Source organism: Centropristis striata, chromosome 1 (genome assembly GCF_030273125.1).
Source record: "Centropristis striata isolate RG_2023a ecotype Rhode Island chromosome 1, C.striata_1.0, whole genome shotgun sequence".
Taxonomy (NCBI): Eukaryota; Metazoa; Chordata; class Actinopteri; order Perciformes; family Serranidae; genus Centropristis; species Centropristis striata.
Window position 1 is genome coordinate 22,348,896 of NC_081517.1, and position 21,537 is coordinate 22,370,432.

A 21,537-nucleotide genomic window follows, 5' to 3' on the forward strand; every position below is an offset into this window, starting at 1 on the left:
AGGGGTCTGTCCGCAACGGCTGCGTATCTACGCAGTCCGTCAACACCCACCGGATCCGTCTGTGTCGGAGCTGTTGCGGACAGCAGAGTCCCGAGGACGCACGAGATCTCGCGAATTCACGCCTAATCAATTGATATAACTGGAAGATAATCAACATCTCCTCGTTAATGACTGGAGACAAATCCAGCGACTCCGTCTTAACGAGCGCTAACGAGGTCGGCCGGCTTGTTAACGAGCCGGCCGACCTCGTTAGCGAACCCGAGGTATTTTACTTTGAAAATATACCGGTGTTTTATTTTGTGTCTGTGCACGACTTCCTGTCCCGAACGATCTGTTCTGTGCTGAATTTATGCGTCGTGCTCCGTCGTCCGACAAAAATAGAAGTGTTGTGAGGGCTGTTGGATGGCCCTGCGTTGTCGGACTCATTACGCAGCGGATCTGCAGTTGGTGGAATCTCACACATTGATTATAATGGGTGCGTAACGGCTCCGACGACGGATCTGCAGCCGTTACGCATCCAGTGGAATCCAGGCGTAAACAGTAACAAGATGCCCTACTAGGTAGTAGTAGTAGCAGCAGCAGCAGAGGAATTTTTTTTTAATGTATTCACTACCTGACCCTTTTTAAATGGCCTTTGAGTGTGAGAGGAACAGTAGTTGTACATTAAAAGCTCACCCATTATTGATAAGGATGGTATGTTGTGCTGTGTCTCTCTACACATCTACTTCATATTGTTTGCACATGTTTTAAGGGAGGACAGTATAGAAGAGATAGGCGGCAGGGAGAAAAGGAGGAGAAGAAATCATGGAAAGACGTAGCGCGACAGCAACCTAAGCAGCTTTTCAGCTGATTTAAGAAGCTATGCGATGACAACTCTGTGTGAGTGTGGCTGTTAACTCTGCCATCCAAAGAAACTGTTCAAGGGAGATGTTGAGCAAGAAGAATACTGAATTTCCCCTCTGGGATAAATAAAGTAGTTTTGAATTTTGAATAGCATAGGAGCTAACTAACTAATGAGACTAAGGCCTTCAGGGTGATGGTGTCTCTGAGCCTTATCTGTGGGCATAAATAACAGCAATCAATAAGGGCAGAGCCAGCAGTAAGTCATGACATTTATTTCACTGGTCTTTCTGAAAAAAATAAGTGGTCCTTGGCTTTGCTTTACTTTGCATATTCTAAGCCTATTGACTCAACCATGGGGTTGCCGCTTTTGTTGGGCCTCAACGTTAAGTCTGTAAAGATTGGGTTCATGGGAAATGGTGTTGGTTACAGGCCTCTTAAACAAACAGTCACATTATATAAACAATTATATTAGACACTTGTCATACTATTGACAAAGGCTGTGTTCATTACGGATGTAACAGATGGGATTTTAACAGATTCCGGATGTTCCATTTTAACTTTGGCTTGCTCTTACAGGAGACTATACAGTATATCTCCTTTTTAGCTTAGCTTAATCTACTCGTGTTTTCAACAAAGAAGTTTCACTTGTCCGGATACTTTTGGCATTTTAGAAAAATGACTCCAAAATCCAGTTATTGCCCTTTGAGACTGAAGTATCTCTCTATTGTGGTTCACAATAGTAATGAGTTTTTAGAATAGTCTTCCTTATCAGCACAGTTCTCAGTTGCAGGGAAAACAAACAGGAATGCATAAAAAATGTTTTTATTTCAAATGTCTTGTTAGCTCCTGGAATGGGCCATGGCCTATTTTAAAACTCTCGAATGTTTATTGCCATTTATCCTGTTTGCATGGTTTCTAATCAAGAACCAACTTTTAATTTAAATCGCATTAGTGGGATGGGTCACCAAAATCATTAGAAATCTAATCACACACATTGATTAAAATCTTATCTATATCAGCTGCTGACATTGGAAGTGTAAGTGAGCCAGCATGAACATCCACAGAAGCTTTATCAGCATGTACATCCACTGCCAGGTAGAAACATTGGACTGTTGTCTAAGGGAAATAAAGATATAAATAAACACACACACGCACATACATGATGTGTAGCATGACTCACGCACTCCGAGCAGACACGTCCACGTCGATGGGCACACTCACTCAGACAGCCGACAGAGAAAATGTGTGGTGATGCATCAACCAGCAAGCAGCTCTACACTCACCTCCCCGTGGTGTGCTTCTGTGTTGGAGCTCTCTGAAGGCAAGATGAGATTGTCTCACCCCAAGGCTAGATGATGCCAACATGACAATGAGAAAATCTTTTTGTCTGAGTTTTATGTACAGTGGTGTGAAAACATGTTGGCCCCCTTCATGATTTTTTTTTTTACATGTTTGTCACAAATAAATGCTTCAGATCATCAAAAGTCAAATATAACACAAGTAAACACAAAATGCAGTTTGACACATAACATAACATAAACATAAATTTGGTTTATCACACCTGAGTTCAATTTCTCGATCTACACCCAGGCCTGATTACTAACACACCTGTTCTCAATCAAGAAATCACTTATATGGGACCTGCCAGACAAAGTGAAGTAGACCAAAAGATCCACAAAAGTTAGACATAGTTAGACATAATGCCAAAGAAATTCAGGAAAAAATGAGAAAGAAAGTCATTGAGATCTATCAGTCTGGAAAAGGTTATAAAGCTGCTTCTAAAGCTTTGGGGCTGGAGCTTTAGACCCACAGTGAACATCCGCAAAGGGCGAAAACATGGAAGAGTGGTGACCTTCCCAGAAGTGGCTGGCCGACCAAAATTACCCCAAGAGCACAACTCATCCGTAAGGTCAGTGTAAGGTCAGTTTAGCAGTGAGACTGGTAAAACAAAAAGGCCTGCATGACAGAGTTCCAAGACAAGAAAAACACTGCTGAGCAAATAGAACATAAAGGCTCGTCTCAGTTTTGCCAGAAAACATTTTGATGATCCCCAAGACTGTGGGGAAAATACTCTGTGGACTGATGATAGAAAGGTTGAACTTTTCAGAAGGTGTTTCCCAATACATCTAGCTTAAAAGAAACACTGCATTTCAGAAAAAGAAAGTCATACCAACAGTGAAATATGGTGGTGGTCTGGGGCTGTTTTGCTGCTTTAGGACCTGGAAGACTTGCTGTGATAAATGGAAACATGTATTCTGCTGTCTACAAAATAATCCTTGTAGGAAAGCCCTAGATCAGAGGTGTTAATGTATTGAGTATTTGTGCTGTTACCGGCCCTTTAAGAGGTGTCCGGACTGTAGAGTTTGATCAGTCGATCTGCTGAGAAGGTGTGGAGCTGTGTGGATATCTCCTGTTTGGGGAAGTGTGTATAATTGACGAATGTGAGTATTTCTTAACAACTTAATTTGAGTGCAATAGTTTTAGTAACAGCAAATTAGCTAAAGTGAATGTGCTACATTAGCAATGTAAGCTAGGCTAGACATGTGCTACACATTTGGCATTGTTTGTGCGGTTTATATTTCTCCTTGTTAATAATCTGGGCTATGATGTAAAGGAGTTACTTACTTAATTGGAATGCATTTTTTAGTTGTCTGCCCTACATGTCACATTAGTTTAATGTATGTGTTTTCATTAATATGTCTTGCATGCAACCTTTGCTTCATGTATGTTCTCATTCGGTAAATAATGCATATTGTACTGTTATATTGTGTTTCAGAACCACACTTTCTTCAATTAAAGCCACATAAACCTGAAGCTCTGTCGCGTGATTTCTTAACCTAAGTCACAATACCATAGTGTTCGCCTGCTATATCCAGCGCTTCTTCTATAATCCTGAAGGAGAATGTGCGGCCATCCATTCGTGACCTCGAGCTCAAGCAAACTTTAGTTATGCAGCAGGAAAACGATCCAAAACACACCAGCAAGTCCACCTCTGAATGACTGTAGGAAAATAAAATGAAGACTTTGGAGTGGCCTAGTCATAGTCCTGATCTGAATCCTATTGAGATGCTGTGGGAGACCTTAAAAAGGTGGTTCATCCTTGAAACCCCTCCAATGTGGCTAAATCACAACAATTCTGCAAAGATGAATGGGCCAAAATTCTTCCACAGCGCTGTAAAAGACGTTGCAAATTATCGCAGACACTTGATTGCAGTTATTGCTGCTAAGAGTGGCCCAACCAGTTATTAGGTTGACAGGGCAATCACTTTTTCACACAGGGCAATGTAGGTTTGGATTTTGTTTTCCCTTAATAATAAAAACCTTAATATAAAAACTGCCTTGTATGAATGCATGTTAAGAGGTTAAATGAGTTATCACACAGCTTTTTAAAAGCTCACTCCCTGCTGGGGTAAATGGTAGCTACAGTACTTTCAAATCATAAAGTAAAGGTTCATGATCCTTATACTACAGTCTGCCGCAGTACAGTAGTGAGCGGAACTATTTAAGGAAATGTTCCCTCTTGTCCCAACTGACAAACACATACACAACCTACGGTAGGCAATGGGCTGGTAGGGAGGCAGGAAGTACGGGGGCTGGAAGTCCGAACTGGCCGAGTGTGAGGGGGATCATTAAGCTTTCCCTTTGCATTTATAAGCTACCACCCATTTAGGCCAGAAGGCCAATAGACCCATATAAACTGTCCGTTGAGTTTGAATAATGAATTTAACCATGCTTCTTTTGTGGATCAGTTTTTACTGAAGTAGGATTACATAAAACTGGATATTGCTCATCAGCTGAAAACATCTTCCATGTTGGATTCATGGGTTCTCTCAAAGGCCACCACTGTCAGAATAGTTCACTGTTGGTCATTCAACTCCCTGCGGGGCAATGGAGTGAGGGGGGAAGTGGGGAGGGTGGCCCTTAACTGGCCTAAATTTAAAAAAAAAAAGAATTAGCACTTTTTTTCTAATTACCACTGTCATAAGTCAAGTCAAGTCAATTTTATTTATAAAGCCCAAAATCACAAATTAGCCTCAAAGGTCTTTACAGACTGTACATGGTATGACAACCTCTGTCCTTAGACCCTTGCATCAGCCAGGGAAAAACTCGTGAGTGTAGAGTGGACAACAGGAGAGGAGCATTCCCATCTGGGGCCCAACAAGATCCACGGCAGTGAGACCAGCAGGAGTGATGCTGAGCAGGAACACAGCTTGACACCCTGTGAAAGAGAGAGCAGAGAAAAGTGCGAGTACTCTGTGAAAATACAAGCTTGTGACATGTATTATTGAGACATGTGTAAAGGTAAAGAGAGAGAGAGAAGAAGAGAGGGGCCCAGTGTATCATGTTCCCGACACATTGGGCCTATAGCAGCATAAATAGGGGCTGGTCTAAGGCCTCAGCCAGTCCTAACTATAGGCTTTGTCAAAGAGGAAAGTTTTAAGTTTACTCCTAAATTAAGGAAGGGTGTCTACCTCCCGTACTGAGACTGGGAGATGATTCCACAGGAGAGGAGCTTGATAACTGAAGGCTCTGGCTCCCAATCTACTTTTAAGGACTTTAGAAACCACAAATAATCCAGCATTATGGGAGCATAGTGCTCTAGAAGGGTAATATTGTACGATGAGTTCTTTAAGATATGATGGTGCCTGACCATTTAGAGCTTTGTAAGTAAGAAGAAGGATTTTAAACTCAGTTCTGGATTTTACAGGGAGCCAGTTCAGCGGAGCTAGAACAGGAGAAATATGATCTCTTTTCTTATGTGAATAAAATTGGTCCAAGCACAGAACCCTGTGGAACACCGTGGTTAACATCAGTGTGCACTGAGAATTCATTGTTCAAATCATCGTTCATCTGGGATCGTTCTGATGAATATGATTTAAACCAACCCAGTGCCATCCCTCTAATGCCAATGACACGTTCTAGTCTCTGTAATAGGATATGATCGTCAATTGTATCAACTGGAGCACTCAGATCTAGTAAGACAAGTACAGAGACAAGTCCTTTGTCCAAAGCAATTAAATGGTAATTTGTAATATTTACCAGTGCCGTTTCTGTGCTATGATGAATTCTAAATCCTGACTGAAAGTCCTCATGTGTTGTAGAAATTCACATAGCTGATTTGTGACTGCTTTCTCCAGGACCTTAGGGAGGAAGGGGAGGTTAGATATTGGTCTGTAGTTTGCTAAGATTCCAGAATCAAGATGAATCTTTTTAAGAAGAGGTTTAATTATAGCTACTTTAAAGGACTGTGGCACATAGCCTGTTAATAATGACCGGTTGATTGCATCTAAGAAAGAAGTACCAGTTAAGGGTAGAACTCCTTTAAGCAGCCTTGTTGGGATGGGATCTAAGAAACAGGTTGACAGTTTAGATGAAGAGAGCATTGAGGTTAGCTGTTGGAAATCGATGGTAGTGAAGCAATATAAATATATATCAGGGTTTGTACCTGTTTCTAAGGCTCCTGGATTTAAAGATTTATCAGTGCAAGTTAATGGCAGGAGATATTGAATTTTATCTTTAATAGTTAAAATCGTTGAAAAAGCTTATTAAATCATTACTAGTGAGGGCTATAGGAATACATGGCTCAATAGAACTGTGACTCTGTCAGCCTGGCTACAGTGCTGAAAAGAAATCTTGGGTTCTTATTTTTCTCAATGAATGTTGAATAATAGGCTTATCTGGCTTTACTGAGGGTTTTCTTCTATGTTTTAAGACTGTCCTGCCAGGTTAAAAGAAATTCATCCAGGTTGGTGAAACAACATTACCTTTCAAACTTTTGTGAAATTTGTTTCAGTTCAGGGGTTTGAGAATTGTACCATGGAGTTAACTTTTTCTGTTATATTATTTTCTTTTTTAGTGGGGCAATAAAGTCGAGTGTCGTTGGCAGTGACTCTGCAGTACTGTCGACAAAATTATCAACTAAGAAGGGACTGAAGTTAACATAGTCCTCTATTATGTTGGAGCATGACAAAGAGTTAAAGACAGGTGGAATCACTTCCTTGAACTTAGCTACAGCACAATCAGATAGACATCGTGTAGAAACTCTTGCCTATTAGTGAGTAGTCCAGTAACAGGACCTCGAAAGTTATTAAATAATGGTCTAATAAAACAGGATTCTGTGGGAGAAAAAAATTGGATGTTCAATTTTAATCCCATACGTCAGCACAAGGTCCAGGGTGTGGTTAAAAGAATGAGTGGCTTGGTGAACTTTCTGATTAAAGCCAATCAAATCTAATAAGGAGATAAAAGCAGTACTACGGCTATTTGAATCAACGTCAACATGAATATTAAAATCACCTACAATTATTACCTTATCTGTAATTAGTACTAAACTTGATAAAAACTCAGAATTGTGATAAAAATTCTGAATATGGACCAGGAGGCCAGTAAACTATAGCCCCTTTCATAGTGCCATCCCTCTAGCCTGGCTAACCAGACTAATCTCAAATGAGATCTAGTCTGGAAACCAGCCGTTCATTTTTCCGTAGAGGAGGTGTGGTTTACGATCCTCTGGAGCCGTTTATTGGGTGCTTAGAATGTCTATCAAAAGCGTCTGTAGGTAGCTCTACCAGATGACGTAGTAGAGCTACAGAAATTGATGTTTGTTGTGTGTGTGTCTGTGAGAGTGCTGCTTTGCTGCTTTGCTTCTCCAGTTCTCGCTTTCTGCAAGATTATTTATTTTCACGCTTTATTCCCCCTCATGTCATTCAGCCACACATATCCACTGATTTTATGGGCAATAAACAGGCTGCTGCGGGTCTCTCGGCGGCTCCACTGTCCCCCGGCTCGTAGCCAGATCACCGGCGTTTGCGGCTAATAGCCCCGCTACAGTAACGCCGCAATGGTAGCGTATAGCTACCACTATTAGCCCTGCTACCGCAACGTTGGTGATCTCGCTACGAGCCGGGGGACAGCGGAGCCGCCGAGAGACCTTTTGCCTTTCAACTTTCGTTCTAAACTATTTAAAACACCATCTACAGCTAAAGAGAGTTTCGCGTCTGCTGCAGCCATGTTGGATCCGTAAGAAAAATACAAGCTTCCGTCTGCTGGGTAGTACGCGTCATCGTCTTGCCGTCCCTCCCCGTTCTGTGATTGGATCCCTAAAACAGGGCTAAGAAACCTCTCTGGTTTCCAGACCCTTTGGCAGTTCGAAATGAAATCGAGCACGCAAGGCAGTCTGGGTATACCCAGGCTACCATCCCGCTATATTGCCGGAAAGATCTGTGCCGGCTTTTTGCCTTAGGTCGTTCATTGTGATCCCACAAAGGCGTGACATTCGTGCCCTTTCATAGTGCAGTCCAGCATCGTGGAACGAGGTGGGCGAATAGTGGGAGAGAGTGCTAATAGACTATGCAGCTCTGTAGCAGTACAGTATGAATGTGCTGCAGCAGGATTACTTCACTTAGCGACCTCCGTTTGCTTACAACAAGCACCGGACACTCTGTGCACAGTTACTAAAGCCCGTTTGTTTACAGTCAGCTGCGGACACCACGTGTACAGTTAGCATTCTGTTTTGTGTAGAATATGCTGCGGGCGCTGTGCCAAGTTAGCGACGACGGCTGCAGAGAGCAGTGATTCGATGACTGTAGATGTCACGCGCGACGTCAAATATCCCGCCTTGCCAGGATGGCCCGGTCAAAGTGGTCCTGCTTTCAACAGTCCCACCAATTTCCGCCTCTGTGACTATCTCAGTGGGATCATTTGATCCCAGCATCCCGCTTTGGGCGCATTCAGTGGAGGCGAGACGTTAAAGAGCCGTGAATGTCCCTGCATGAAACAGCACGATGAAAGAGGCTTATGACAAATAGGACTGGCTGTTGGATTTTCCAGGTTGGGTCTGAAAGACTGAGAACAAGGATTTCAAATGAGTTGTCGTTTAATTTAGGTTTGGGGTAATTGGGAGGTTTGAGTCATATATAGCTGCAACTCCTCCTCCCTGGCCTGTGCCATGAGGGATATGAGTATTAATATGACTAGGAGGGGTAAATTCATTAAGGCTAACATCTTCTTCATCATGCAGCCAGGTTTCAGTTAGACAAAGTAAGTCAATATTGCAATCTGATATTAACTCATTTACTAATAAAGCTTTAGATGATAGAGTTATTGAAGAGTCCACGTTTTTGTTTATTTGCAGTTGAAGTTTCAATTTTTATCAGGTTATTTTGGATAACTCCTCTTCTGTTAGAACCTGGTTTAAACAACTTAGCTTTGTGTGGGCGGGTTTGGACTGCTAATAAACTTGGTCAGGTTGCTAGATATGAGAGCGGCTCCATCCAAAGTGGGATGAACACCATCTCTCCTAATAAGGCCAGGTCTCCTCCAGAAAGTTTGCCAATGATTAACGAAGCCCACGTTGTTTGCTGGACTCCACCTCAACAAACAGTGCTGGAGCTATGAAATGCGGCTACACATATCATCGCTGATCAAATTTGGCAGGGGTCCAGAGAAAACTATGGAGTCCGACATTGTTTTGGCATATGCACACACCGATTCCACATTAATTTTAGTGACCTCCGATTGACGTAACCGGGTGTCATTACTGCCGACGTGAATAATCACTTTACTGTATTTACGTTTATCCTTAGCCAGCGGTTTCAAAAATGATTCAATGTCACCCGCTCTGGCCCCCGGGATGAAATTAACTATCGTGCCTGGTTTTGCTAATTTCACGTTCCGAAGAATGGAGTCACCAATGATCAGAGTTGGTTTCAAAGTAGGTGTGTTACTGAGTGGGGAGAATCTGTTGGAAATGTGAAGTGGTTGGTGGTTAACCATTGCGCCTTTCCTTTGGACAGCCACGCAGCCGTCTGGCCGGGCGGCAGGTGTCGGGGAATGGCTATCTACGATATGCCAGCTTGCACCGGCTAATGGCGAATGGCTAACTGCTGCAGTTAACTTTGCTGAATTTGTTTCCATGGTGCGGAGCCGCACTTCCAGTTCACTAAGCCTCGCCTCCAACACAGCTAAAGCACTACACTTATTACATGTACCATTATCATTAAAGGTGGCCGAGCAGTTACTAAACATTTGACACACCAGGCAAGAGAGAGCAGGAGAGTGAGGGAGAGATGACATGGCTAGCAACTAAGCTAAGTAGTTAACAAAACTGAGTAACTTAACAGACAGATAAGATTAGGCATAAAATCGCTACAAGGAGGAGAGAGATACAAGTGCTTAAGCAAAACTAACATATGAATAGATTAGCCGGATAGGTATCCACTATAATGTGTAACTTCGACAGAGTTAACTGTATTCAGCAAGAGCAGCTAACAAGCACTATGAATACACACAGAAACACAGGAAGTGACACAATACGTTCACCTCAGCATGTCCTCATAAGTTAACTAAAATTGTCTGAATAAGTAAAACAAACATTTAGAATTCATTTCCAGAAAGGAATTCTAAATATGCAGTGACATGTATCCCCCGAAAAAGCAATTTGGGGTCCCAAAAAAAAAAAGAAATAAAGGAGAAAGCAAGCTGAGGGGAAAAAAAGCTTTTTACTATTTTTTCAAAAGAAAGGTGAGCAACATACACAGTTAAAGAATAATTTAAGCAAATACCAGAAATTCAGATTTAAGGCAGTCAGTCAGCAGAATTCTAGTCTGGATTATACTTGGGTTTTATATAAAAGTTTAATATAGTCATAAATTACTGAGCATCATAGGTACAATCTCAAATGACATATTTATAAATATTACTTTAGGGTAAAATCAGTCTACTTTGGAGCGATTTTTTGCTAATTTCCCGGATGTACCCAGCCTCTCGCCCAATGTCAGCTGGGATCGGCTCCAGCCCCCCGCGACCCAAGTTGAATAAGTGATTAGGGATAATGAATGAATTATTTTCTTTAGTTATTTTCTCATGATATAGATCATTATGTTAATTTATTTAAACTGAAGAGGGTGATTTTCTTGAACATAACCAGATTTGTATTGACTGTGAATATATATTTTGAATTGGTGAAAAATATTTTGCACTCTTTAAAGTATCTTCCATGCACTTTATAATATATTGTTAAGTTTTCCAGTGCCATCAACTTTATTTATGGAGCATATTTTCAAAACATTAAAGTTTACCAGAATGCTGCACAGTGAATACAAATCAGAAATAGAAACACGGTAAAATATATAAAACATTAAAGCACATAAAAAAACAATATACAAACATAAAATTATTTGATGTATATTAGCTACTTTGTGTTTAAAGGTTATATGATAGATACTTATGTTTGAAGAAAATTCAATGTGTTTTATTTCTACTGAAATAACAATTATGCAGGGTTGACTTAGGCTGTGGTGATGGGGTGAGATATATTTTCATGGGGCCCAGAATTCTTGGCGACGCCCCTGCTCCCTGGTCAGGAATTTTAGATTTGAAAGCAGAATTGTGCAGGTTTAAACCTCATATTTAATCACCATCAAAGCTATGATAAAGTGTCAATAACTTGACTCACTATCTGGCTTCAGTCATGAGATGACAAGGAGTGTAGCAAAATGCACATCCTGGTATGAAAATGTCACAGATGAATATTTGTATTATCTGTGTTTTGTTCCAATGACAGTGTCGGTCAGTGTAAGGAGGTGGACAATGCTGCGAGGACACGGCAGGTCCCAATGTCTCCCTCTGATTTCCTAGACAAACTGATGGGCAGGACATCTGGATATGATGCCAGGATAAGACCAAACTTTAAAGGTAATTACTCAACTATCTGTATGTCTGTCCGCAACTTTTTACAAGAATACACATGGCAAAGCTCTCTTCTTCTTTGAGGCACTATTCACAGTGTGTAGGATAATGATTTAGTTTAGGCAGTCCCTGGAATCCCCAAACAGAGCCCCATTTGTTCTGGAACTTCACTTGAACTTTGCTTAAACATTTGATCATATCAGAACAGAAACGTCAAAGTTTTTGACATTGTTTGTCATACCATAACTGGTATTATACATAAATCAGGTACCTTACAAACTAAATTTAGTCCAGCCCATTAGGTTCCAGTTATCCTCTGTCATTGTTCCTTCAATACTCAAACTTCTTCATCGTGCTTTCACAGATCACTTTTTGGTAAAAGCAGCAGTAATTACTGGTTCTAGCCAGGTTTTCATTCAAATGTATTGCATTTTTTTAAAACAAATGCACATTAATGTTTGCTTCAATCCACTACTGTTATGCGAATAACAGGTTGATTCTTCAAGAGGGTTGAAAACAAGTTGATAGTAATAATAATACACTTTATTTGTATAGCACCTTTCAAAACACAGTTACAAAGTGCTTTACATAGCAATAAAAAAAATTAAAAAGTAAGAAACAAGGGCAATGATAATAATAGATTTTTAAAAAAACTGTGAAAAATAAAACAAAACAACAAACATGATAAAACATTTAGTATATACAGAGCTGTTTACAGGACAGGGCAGGATACAGTCAGGATAAAATCACACGGAAATTGTTAAAATGTGACCATAGGCTCTGTTAAAAGCATATTGGCTAAAAGACATAGTTAGACATGCGATACTATGAGAAAGCCTTCCTGAGCGCACTGAATTTGCTAACTTGGTGACTCCTATTGGCTTCCGGTTGAGTGAATGCTGGCGCAACTGCCTGCAGCTACTCTCCGGCTTGCTACCGCTGCTCTCCAGCTTACTACCGCTGCTCTCGGGCTTGCTACCGCTTCTCTCTGGCTTGCTACCGCTGCTCTCCTGCTTGCTACCGCTGCTCTCCTGCTTACTACCGCTGCTCTCTGGCTTTTTTATACCGACTTTTAGTTGTCTGTTGCCCTGCTGATATATTGATGCTGATATCACATTATACTAGGGGTGTGACAATACACTCAGCTCACGAGATGAGACACGATATTGGGTTCACAAGAATGAGACAAGACTAGATTTTAAGAAAACTACAATGATAAAATATATGACAGGACCAACAGCGTCACAACCCTCCGGCTGTGATCTGACAGCTGGAGGGATGAATGAACCGCTGGTGGGCGTGGTCACTGCAACTCCAGCCAACACACCTGCAACTCATCTCATCAGTCCTGCACTCCGGTTCCTCATCCCACAATCAACTCTCCTATAAAGACCAGACTGACCTTCCAGTCCCCGCCGGATCGTCGTATCAGCTCACCGTCTTGCCCCAGCCTGCACCCAGTCCAGCCCGCCAGCCCAGCCAAAACCGAGAGCTCTGGATCCCAAACCCACATCAGAATTCCCAGCAACTCCCACCACGACCTGTTTTTCCTTGTGAAACTCAAAATAAATTCACGATTATCACTCTGATCTCTGGTCTGCGTTTGAGTTCTGGTTGCCAGTCCTGACAAACAGACTTTTATTTACTGAGTTGCACATGCATTTTGAAATGTTTTATTATAACTCTTTACATGCATGATGTAAGCATGAGCTTTTAATAAACTTCTTCTTCCAAAAATTGAAACTAAAACTAAAATTTATAAAAGTTAAAATAAAATAAATTAAATTAAATTAAATATTTTTTTTTACGATCCTTACTGTTTTTTACGATCCTTACTGTGTTTTACTCCCTAGCCCACCTCCCCTTCCCTCAAGTGGCCCTTGTCGCTTGTCAGGCCGCCATTGTAAATAAGAATTTGTTCTTAATGACCTGCCTGGTTAAATAAAGGTGAATGAAAATGAATATTTCTCTCTTTTTTTCAAGTGCAAACAATTTAAGCTGTGTTTCCTTTAGGGGGAAGAGTGGCCACCGGGAAAGTCTCAGGCCACACCTCTCAAATGTCCGCTCATTCTGCGTGTCTCCAGTACAGAAAGGCCCCCAGAGGGATTTACGAGTCTCTGGAGGTGACATATGGTTTTCGATTGTCGCGTAATCACTTGGCGACAGTTTTGACCGTGTTAACATAATCGATGAATTAAACACGGGAGACGCAACTGTGGCCGCCGTCGCTAACTGTGCACAACATCAGCATCATAAACATAGCAGCATGGCTAGTTATGCACAGCATCTCTGCTGATCATAAACATAGCGATCTTGAATTAACCGGCATCACTAACTGTGTACCCACCCAGTGTCCGCCCAGTGCTTGTTGTAAACAAACAGAGATCGCTAAGTGAACACCTCCTGCGACAGCAACACATACACACTGTACTGCTACAGAGCTAACTGTTAGCCTATTAGCAGGACTGTGCAGATTCGATTAGTTCCTACTCTTCTTAAGGAGCCGCCGGCCCCTGCAACGTCATTCTGGCTGCTTACTGCTTTCCCTCCTTCTCCTCCTCCTCTTCTTTTCTTTTTACTGCCTCCACAGGTCATAAATAGAAGTTTGGATAGCTCACAAATCTTGCGAAAGATTTTTAACGTGACAAGGAATGATATCAGATAAGCGCTGGTTGTGGCGCTAGTTGCTCACCTGTTGGACTCCCTGGCTCTCTCCGACTGCTATGTCCATACCTGGCTACACCTGCCTCTCTACCTGGCCCTGCTATACTCATGTGGATTGCTGTGCTTTTTCTGACAAGTTCCTCGTCAATACTCGGCTGCTGAGCTTCTCAAATTCCACTTCAGTCCGACTGCCCCAGCAGCTCTACAACCAATGCTGCACCCCGGCCCGGGAAACAGGCGCATACCTCATCGGAGATATCTTCATCGTGGGTCCCGACAGAGTTTTAACATTGACTCCACTACAATCAACTCCTTCTGGTCCTCATCTCGCCGTCAACCAAGAACATCCAGCAGGAGGGTGGACCATGGTGTGTTAGCCAATCTAACCAGGTAGAGCAACCACATTGATCTCCTTTGGATTATATAACATCCTCTCACTTCTGGGCAAAGGACACCTTCTCCAGGAACTCCTCAATGACCACAAGTATGACTTTTTTTAGTCTGACAGAGACTTGGCAACAACAGAATGACTTTTCCCAGTTGAACGAAGCCACTCCCCCCAGGTTTGTTTACAGCTGTCAACCTTGTACTACCGCGGAGGTCTCAAAAAAGAACAATGTATTCCACTGTCATCATTCAAAATACGGCTATTCACTTTTTAGAGCACTTCCGCTGTGATTTTATTTTAAAATTTAACAATGTTGAGCTTTTAACATAGTCTTTTAATGAGCACTGCGCCTTGTTGCTAAACGTGGTTTCACCCCTAAAGATTAGGTTGAAGGCAATCAGCAACACTTGGGTAACAGACACTGACCGAAATATGAGACAGAAGTGTCACAAGATTGAGTGGCTATGGAAAACCACTGGCCTTGAAGTGCATCGCCTTCACCTCAGAGACCTTCATATTTCTTTTAATGTACCTGTGAAGGAAGCCCGGACTGCTTACCTTGCAAATTTAATCTCTTCTTCAAAAAGAAATCCCAAAATTTTGTATCACCACTAGTGTTGTTTTTGGCAGCCTGTTTTAATTTTAGTCTTGTCTAGTATTTGTGTCAAGCTGTAATTTTAGTTTTTATTAGTTTTAGTCATGTTCATATTCTTTTTAGTCTAGTCAACTTTCAGTCGACTAAAAGTCTTAACATTTTAGTCTTCGACCTGGCCCCGGCTTATCCGGGGCCAGGTCGCGGGGGCAGCAGGTTAAGCAGGGCATTCCAGACGTCCCTCTCCCCAGCCACAATGTCCAGTTCCTCCTGGGGGACCCCGAGGCGTTCCCAGGCCAGGAGAGAGATTTAATCCCTCCACCGTGCGTAATTGGAACACACCCTCCGGTCCCCCTTTTTAAAAGATGGGAACCACCACCCCGGTCTGCCACTCCACTGGCACTGTCCCAGACCTCCACACGACACTGAAGAGGCGTGTCAACCATGACAGCCCAACGGTTTTCCAGAACCTCTTTGAGGCCAACTGAAAGTCCTTCTCCACGGCCTCCCCAATTCCTCCCATACCCAAGTTTTTGCTTCAGCGACTGCTGCTGCTGCAGCCTTTCTGGCCGAACGGTACCTGTCTGCTCCTTCTGGAGACCCCTCAGCCAGCCAAGACCGAAAGGCCTCCTTCTTCAGCTTGACGGCCTCCGGGTTCTTGGGTTGCCTCCACGACAGGCACAGACGGCCTTCAGGCCACAGCTCCTACCAGCCTCATCAACAATTGAGGCTTTGAACATGGCCCATTCGGACTCCATGTCCCCAGCCTCACCCAGGATGCTGGAGAAATTCTTCCAGAGGTGTCACTTGAAGACCCTGCAGACAGGGGCCTCCGCTAGACGTTCCCAGTTCACCCTCACTACACGTTTGGGTTTGCCAGGTCTGTCCGACTCACACTGCACCCGACTTGTCTTATTATTATATTATTGTTATTATTGTAACATGTTAGAAGTATACACACATACATTTAAATAAAATAAATAAATACATTTTAAAATATTTTCCCAGAAACTATCACAATAAATGATAGTATCATTGAATTCATCCTTTTCCACAACAATGAATTTTTAAATCTCAAGAATATTAAACATTGGAATTGAAATGTGGAAAATAAATATTGAAACATCCTAGGTAAATAAAACATAAATAAAAAAACTACAATCGAAACAAATAAAATAGACTCTCGGACTCTATTAACAGAAACTGCACTGAGATAAATATTATATATATTATATTTGGCAATTCCTACTGCCTGTGAAACATTTGCAGTATTACTAAAAAAGCACAAAAAGGCCGCGTTTAGTACATCCAGTATAAAAGTGGCGTGGCTCCTTTAAGAGGCTGGGCAGTCAGCGCTGTGCAGCAGAACGGTGCTAACAGGTTAACAGTTAGCTCTGTAGCAGTACAGTTTGTATGTGCTGCAGCAGTATGTGTTCACTTAGCAACCTCCGTTTGTTTACAACAAGCACCAGATACTCAGTGCACATTTATCAAAGCCGGTTTGTTTCAGATCAGCGGTGGACACCACATGTACAGTTAGCTCGCCGGTTGTTTACAAAAGCGGCGACCGCTGTGCAGTTATCGACGGCGGCCGCAATTGTTGTGCAGCTGCTGAGCTGAACAGTGAAATCCGAAACTTTCCCACACCGCACTGGCTTTGGCACCAATTCCATTTATTCCACAAACTTTCTGGACCTGTGCAGCCGTCAGGATACTTAACATCGAGTACCACAATCATTATGCTTCAGCTGGCTAGCATCCGCACTGTGTGTGCAAGTCCATGAAAATGAAGACATTCTAGAAGTGTCTTTAATTTATGAACAGTATTTAGTCTCGTTTTTTTCGTTTTCTCGTTTTTTGCATTATATATTTAATTATAGTTATCGTCACATGACCAGCATTTTACGTTGCGTCTCGTGTCATTTTCGTCTCGTGATAAAGGTTCGTTGAAGACGATATTTACAAAAAAATTTCGTTGATGAAAGCAACACGAATCACCACCCTCCGCTACATTACCTTGTTTCCTACCAAAGATTTCAATAAGTTCCTTTTGTGTCAATAAAATAAGAGCTATAAGGTCTGGTATTCAGCATGGGGCTTGTCCACCCAATTCCTGCCCTACTACATCTCCTACAGTTCTGAACTTATTCCAACCTATCGGCCTACAAAACCTGACAGATTTGATAAGAAAAATTGAGCTTTCTTCTACACCTCAGGATGTAATATCCTCTTTCTTTATCTTCTTTATTTTTTATTATTTATATATTTTACGTTTTACCAATTATTGGCCCTGCTGTTTTAGCTATTGTAAATTTCTCCTTGTCGACAGGTCATGTCCCTATGAGAATTTCAAATGATATTTTAATGTCCTCTGATGCAGGTGATAGCTCAGTGTTTGACAACAAACTAAAATTTGATTTCAACACAGAAGTGCTATGTAAGAAAGGCCAGCAGCGCCTTTTTTGTTTAAGAAAACTAGCTGCATTTCAAGATTCAATCGAATCTGTTATTTCATTTTCTGTCATTTGCTGGTATGGAAACCTTGGAACTAAACATGAAAAATGCCCTACAGGGCATCGTGAAGGTTGCTAGCAAGATTGTGGGGACTCAGTTTGTTGATTTGAGGGGGGAAAAGAATAGGTACAGATATTCATTCGTCCCCACTCCCATTAGGGAACTGAACCTGGCTGAACGATGATGGTGATGTTTATGATGATGATGATGACGATGAGTTTGATATTGATGATGATGATGTTGTTGATGTTGATGTTGGGTACCTATGTGGTTGACACTTCACCTGGAATTGCCTTCTGTTGCACTATTGGTTTTGTTTTGTTTTATTTTTAGGTATAGATATATATATATAATGAGGCTGTGATTTGTTTTATGCATGTTAGTTGGAATGTATTGTTTTTTGTGTCTTTTATACACCTAGACTGCAACCAAATTGCCCAAGTTGGGACAAATAAACTATACTTGACTTGACTTGACTACTTGACCTCAGCTCTGGATTTGACATAGTAGATCATATCCTCCTTAAGAGATTGCAGGACTGTGTGGGCATGTCAAGCATAGCGTTTGTGACTTTGTGTCAGATTCTTCTTCTCTGTCATATGGCGTCTCACAGGGCTCAGTACTGGGGCCCCTGCTATTCTCCTGATACCTACTGCCCCTGGGTCAGATCATAGAAAGACATAATATTGCATACCATTTATATGCGGATTACATCAAGCTCCACTTCTCTTTAAAACCAAGTGATGCTTTCAAGTTGTCTAGGCTTCTTGACTGTGTAAGGGCTATTAGGAACTGGTTTGCAGAAAATTTCCTACAGCTGAATGACAATATAACTGAGGTTTTGGTTGTTGTGGGGGTGACTCTTTCTTCTGCTGTCCGCTCTAACCTCCATAACTTAGGGGTGTTTTTTGATCAGTCTGCATTGTTTGACAAACGTATAAAGCAGTTGACCAGATCTTGCTTTTCCCATCATAGAAACATCATTAAAGATCTGTAGTTTCAAAAGCTGAACTTGAGATGCTCATACATGTATTTATCTCCTCTCGTATTGATTTCTGTAACTCACTTTTCTTCTCACTAAGTACGTTCGCTCTTGACCGCCATCAATCAATTCAGAATGCCGTCGCAAGATTACTCAGTGGTTCAAACAAACGCTCCCACATCAGCCCTGTCCTGAAGTCTCTTCACTGGCTCCCTGTCTCATACAGGATTCAGTTTAAAATTCTTACTCTCACATATAGAGCATTGCATGGTCAGGCTCCCCTATATATTGTTGAACTACTTCACCCATATCTGTCAGCTCGGTCTCTTAGGTCAAACACACAACATCTTCTGTCTGTTCCACGTACCCATCTGAAAACACGTGGTGATCGATCATTTGAATATGTGGCACCTAAACTTTGAAACTATCTGCCTCATCCCCTACAGTCTGCTATTTCTGTGGACTCTTTTTAAAAATCACCTTAAGACCTATCCTTTTAGTCAGGCATTTAGATGACCACCATGCATAGTACATATTATTTTATCATTTTTATGTTTCATTGTGTTTTAATTGTTTTATCTGCGTTTTAATTGTCTTATGTTCCCCTATCTTATTTCTTTATTTTTATCTTCTGTAAAGCACTTTGTGATTTTATCTGTGAAAAGTGCTGTATGAATAAACTTTACTTACTTACTTACTTCATGGAATGGGTTTCCATGGCAAAGCAGGTGCACGCAAGCCTTGCATCACTAAGTCCAATGCCAAGAGTCGATGGAGTGGTGTAAAGCGCATCATCCCTGGACTGTGGAGCAGCGTAAACGTGTTCTGTGGAGTGACGAATCACGTTTCTCTGTTTGGCAGTTAGATGGTCAAGTCTGGGTTTTGGCGGATGCCGGGAGAACGTTACCTGCCTGACTGCATTGTGCCAACTGTGAAGTTTGGTGGAGGAGGGATAATGGTATGGGGCTGTTTTTCATGGTTTGGACTAGGCCCCTTATTTCTAGTGAAGGGCTATGTTAATGCTTTGGCATACCAAGACATTTTGGACAAGGCTATGCTTTCAACTATGTGGAAACAGTTTGGCAAAGGCCATTTTCTGTTCCAACAGTGCACAAATCAAGGTCACTTAAGGCATGGTTTGATGAGTTTGGTGTGAAAGAACTTGACTAGCCTGCATAGGGCCCTGACCTCAACCTCATCGAGCACCTTTGGGCGCCAGGCCTTCTTGTCCAACATCAGTGCCTGACCTCATAAATGTATGTGGACATTCCCATCTGTGATAACAGATGACTCTTACATCAGCATGCTGTTGATTACAGCTCCGCTTTCAATACCCTCACAAACTCACCCAGAAACTGTCTACACTTGGCCTGCACCTTATCCTCTGTGACTGGCTCCTAGATTTTCTAACTGGCAGGCCCCTGCCTGTCATGATCGGTAATAGTACAGCGAAGCATAATAAAAAAAATCAGCACTCTACAGGAATGAGTCCTCAGCCCCATCCTCTACACCCTGTACACCCATGACTCCCACCTGTCGCCTCCCACAAGGACAACATCACCCTAAAGTTTGCTGAACACACCGCATTAGTGGGATCAGGGGGCAACCTCCGAGTCTGAGCGGTGAGGCAAGCCAGAAAGTGCCTTAAGCCTGCATTCTACCGAAAATTCAAACAAGCGGTGCCGATGGTGGCTGCAGTAGCATTTGGGTCCATTAATTTCAATATAACATGATAAAACTTCTCACTTGATTTATTCACATAACATGGCGGTGGCGGTAGGTGCTGCTGGTGGAGGCTCTACCTGCCCTCGCACAAATACTCACAAGCTCCCGGCCGAGCGCCGCTGTGTTGGAGTTCTCCCCGATGAACGAGAGGGTCGCCTCCTTGCAGCTGCAAGTCGCGAGGAGAAGGTCTCTGACTGTTGTCTGTGCTTATGCACTGAACAGCAGTTCAGAGTACCTGGCCTTCTTGGAGTCTCTGGGTGGTGTCCTGGAAGGGGTACCGCCTGGAGACTCTATAGTTCTTCTGGGAGACTTCAACACTGACTTGGGTAACGATGATGGTACCTGGAGGGGGCTGATTGGGAGGAACGGCCTGCCCTATCTGAACCCGAGTGGTGTTTTGTTATTGGACTTCTGTGCTAGTTATGGTTTGTCCATAACAAACACCATGTTCAAACATAGAGTTGTTCATAAGTGTACCTGGCACCACAGCACTCTCGGCCAAAGATCGATGATGGATTTCATTATCGTATCGTCAGATCTGTGGCCCCATGTTTTGGACATGGTGAAGAGAGGAGCACAGCTGTCAACTGATCACCACCTGGTGGTGAGTTGGATCAGGTGGCGGGGGAGGATGCTGGACAGACCTGGCAAGCCCAAAAGTGTAGTGAGGGTGAACTGGGAACGTCTAGCGAAGGCCCCTGTCTGCGGGATCTTTAACTAACACCTCCAGAAGAATTTTTCCAGCATCCCGGGTGAGGCTGGGGACATGGAGTCCGAATGGGCCATGTTCAAAGCCTCAATTGTTGACGCGGCTGGTAGGAGCTGTGGCCTGAAGGCCGTCGGTGCCTGTCGTGGGGGCAACCCAAGAAGGGAGGCCGTCAAGCTGAAGAAGGACGCCTTTCTGTCTTGGCTGGTGGAGGGGTCTCCGGAAGGAGCAGGCATCCGATGATTCACGTTCTACCTTGCAGGGAGATCTTTTAAAGTATCTTGGAAGGGAGAAGTGTCCAAACTGCAAAGCCTATCCATAGATCAGTAGTAGGCCCCCTTTTCTTCTCAATTTACACCACTTCACTTGGCACAATCATCCTCAATCATGGCTTCCCATACCATTGTTACCCAGCTGTTCCTGTCCTTCCCACC

At 42.6% G+C, this 21,537-nt stretch overlaps 1 protein-coding gene across 1 annotated transcript in view; it reads left to right on the forward strand.

Moving 5' to 3' along the window:
* LOC131968183 (glycine receptor subunit alpha-3-like) overlaps window positions 1-21,537 on the forward strand; it is a 105,993-nt gene that overhangs the window by 21,431 nt on the left and 63,025 nt on the right. Inside the window, exon 4 of the mRNA XM_059328989.1 lies at window positions 11,408-11,538. Within this exon, the coding sequence (XP_059184972.1) occupies window positions 11,408-11,538 (131 nt within the window). The remainder of the gene's footprint in view (window positions 1-11,407; window positions 11,539-21,537) is intronic.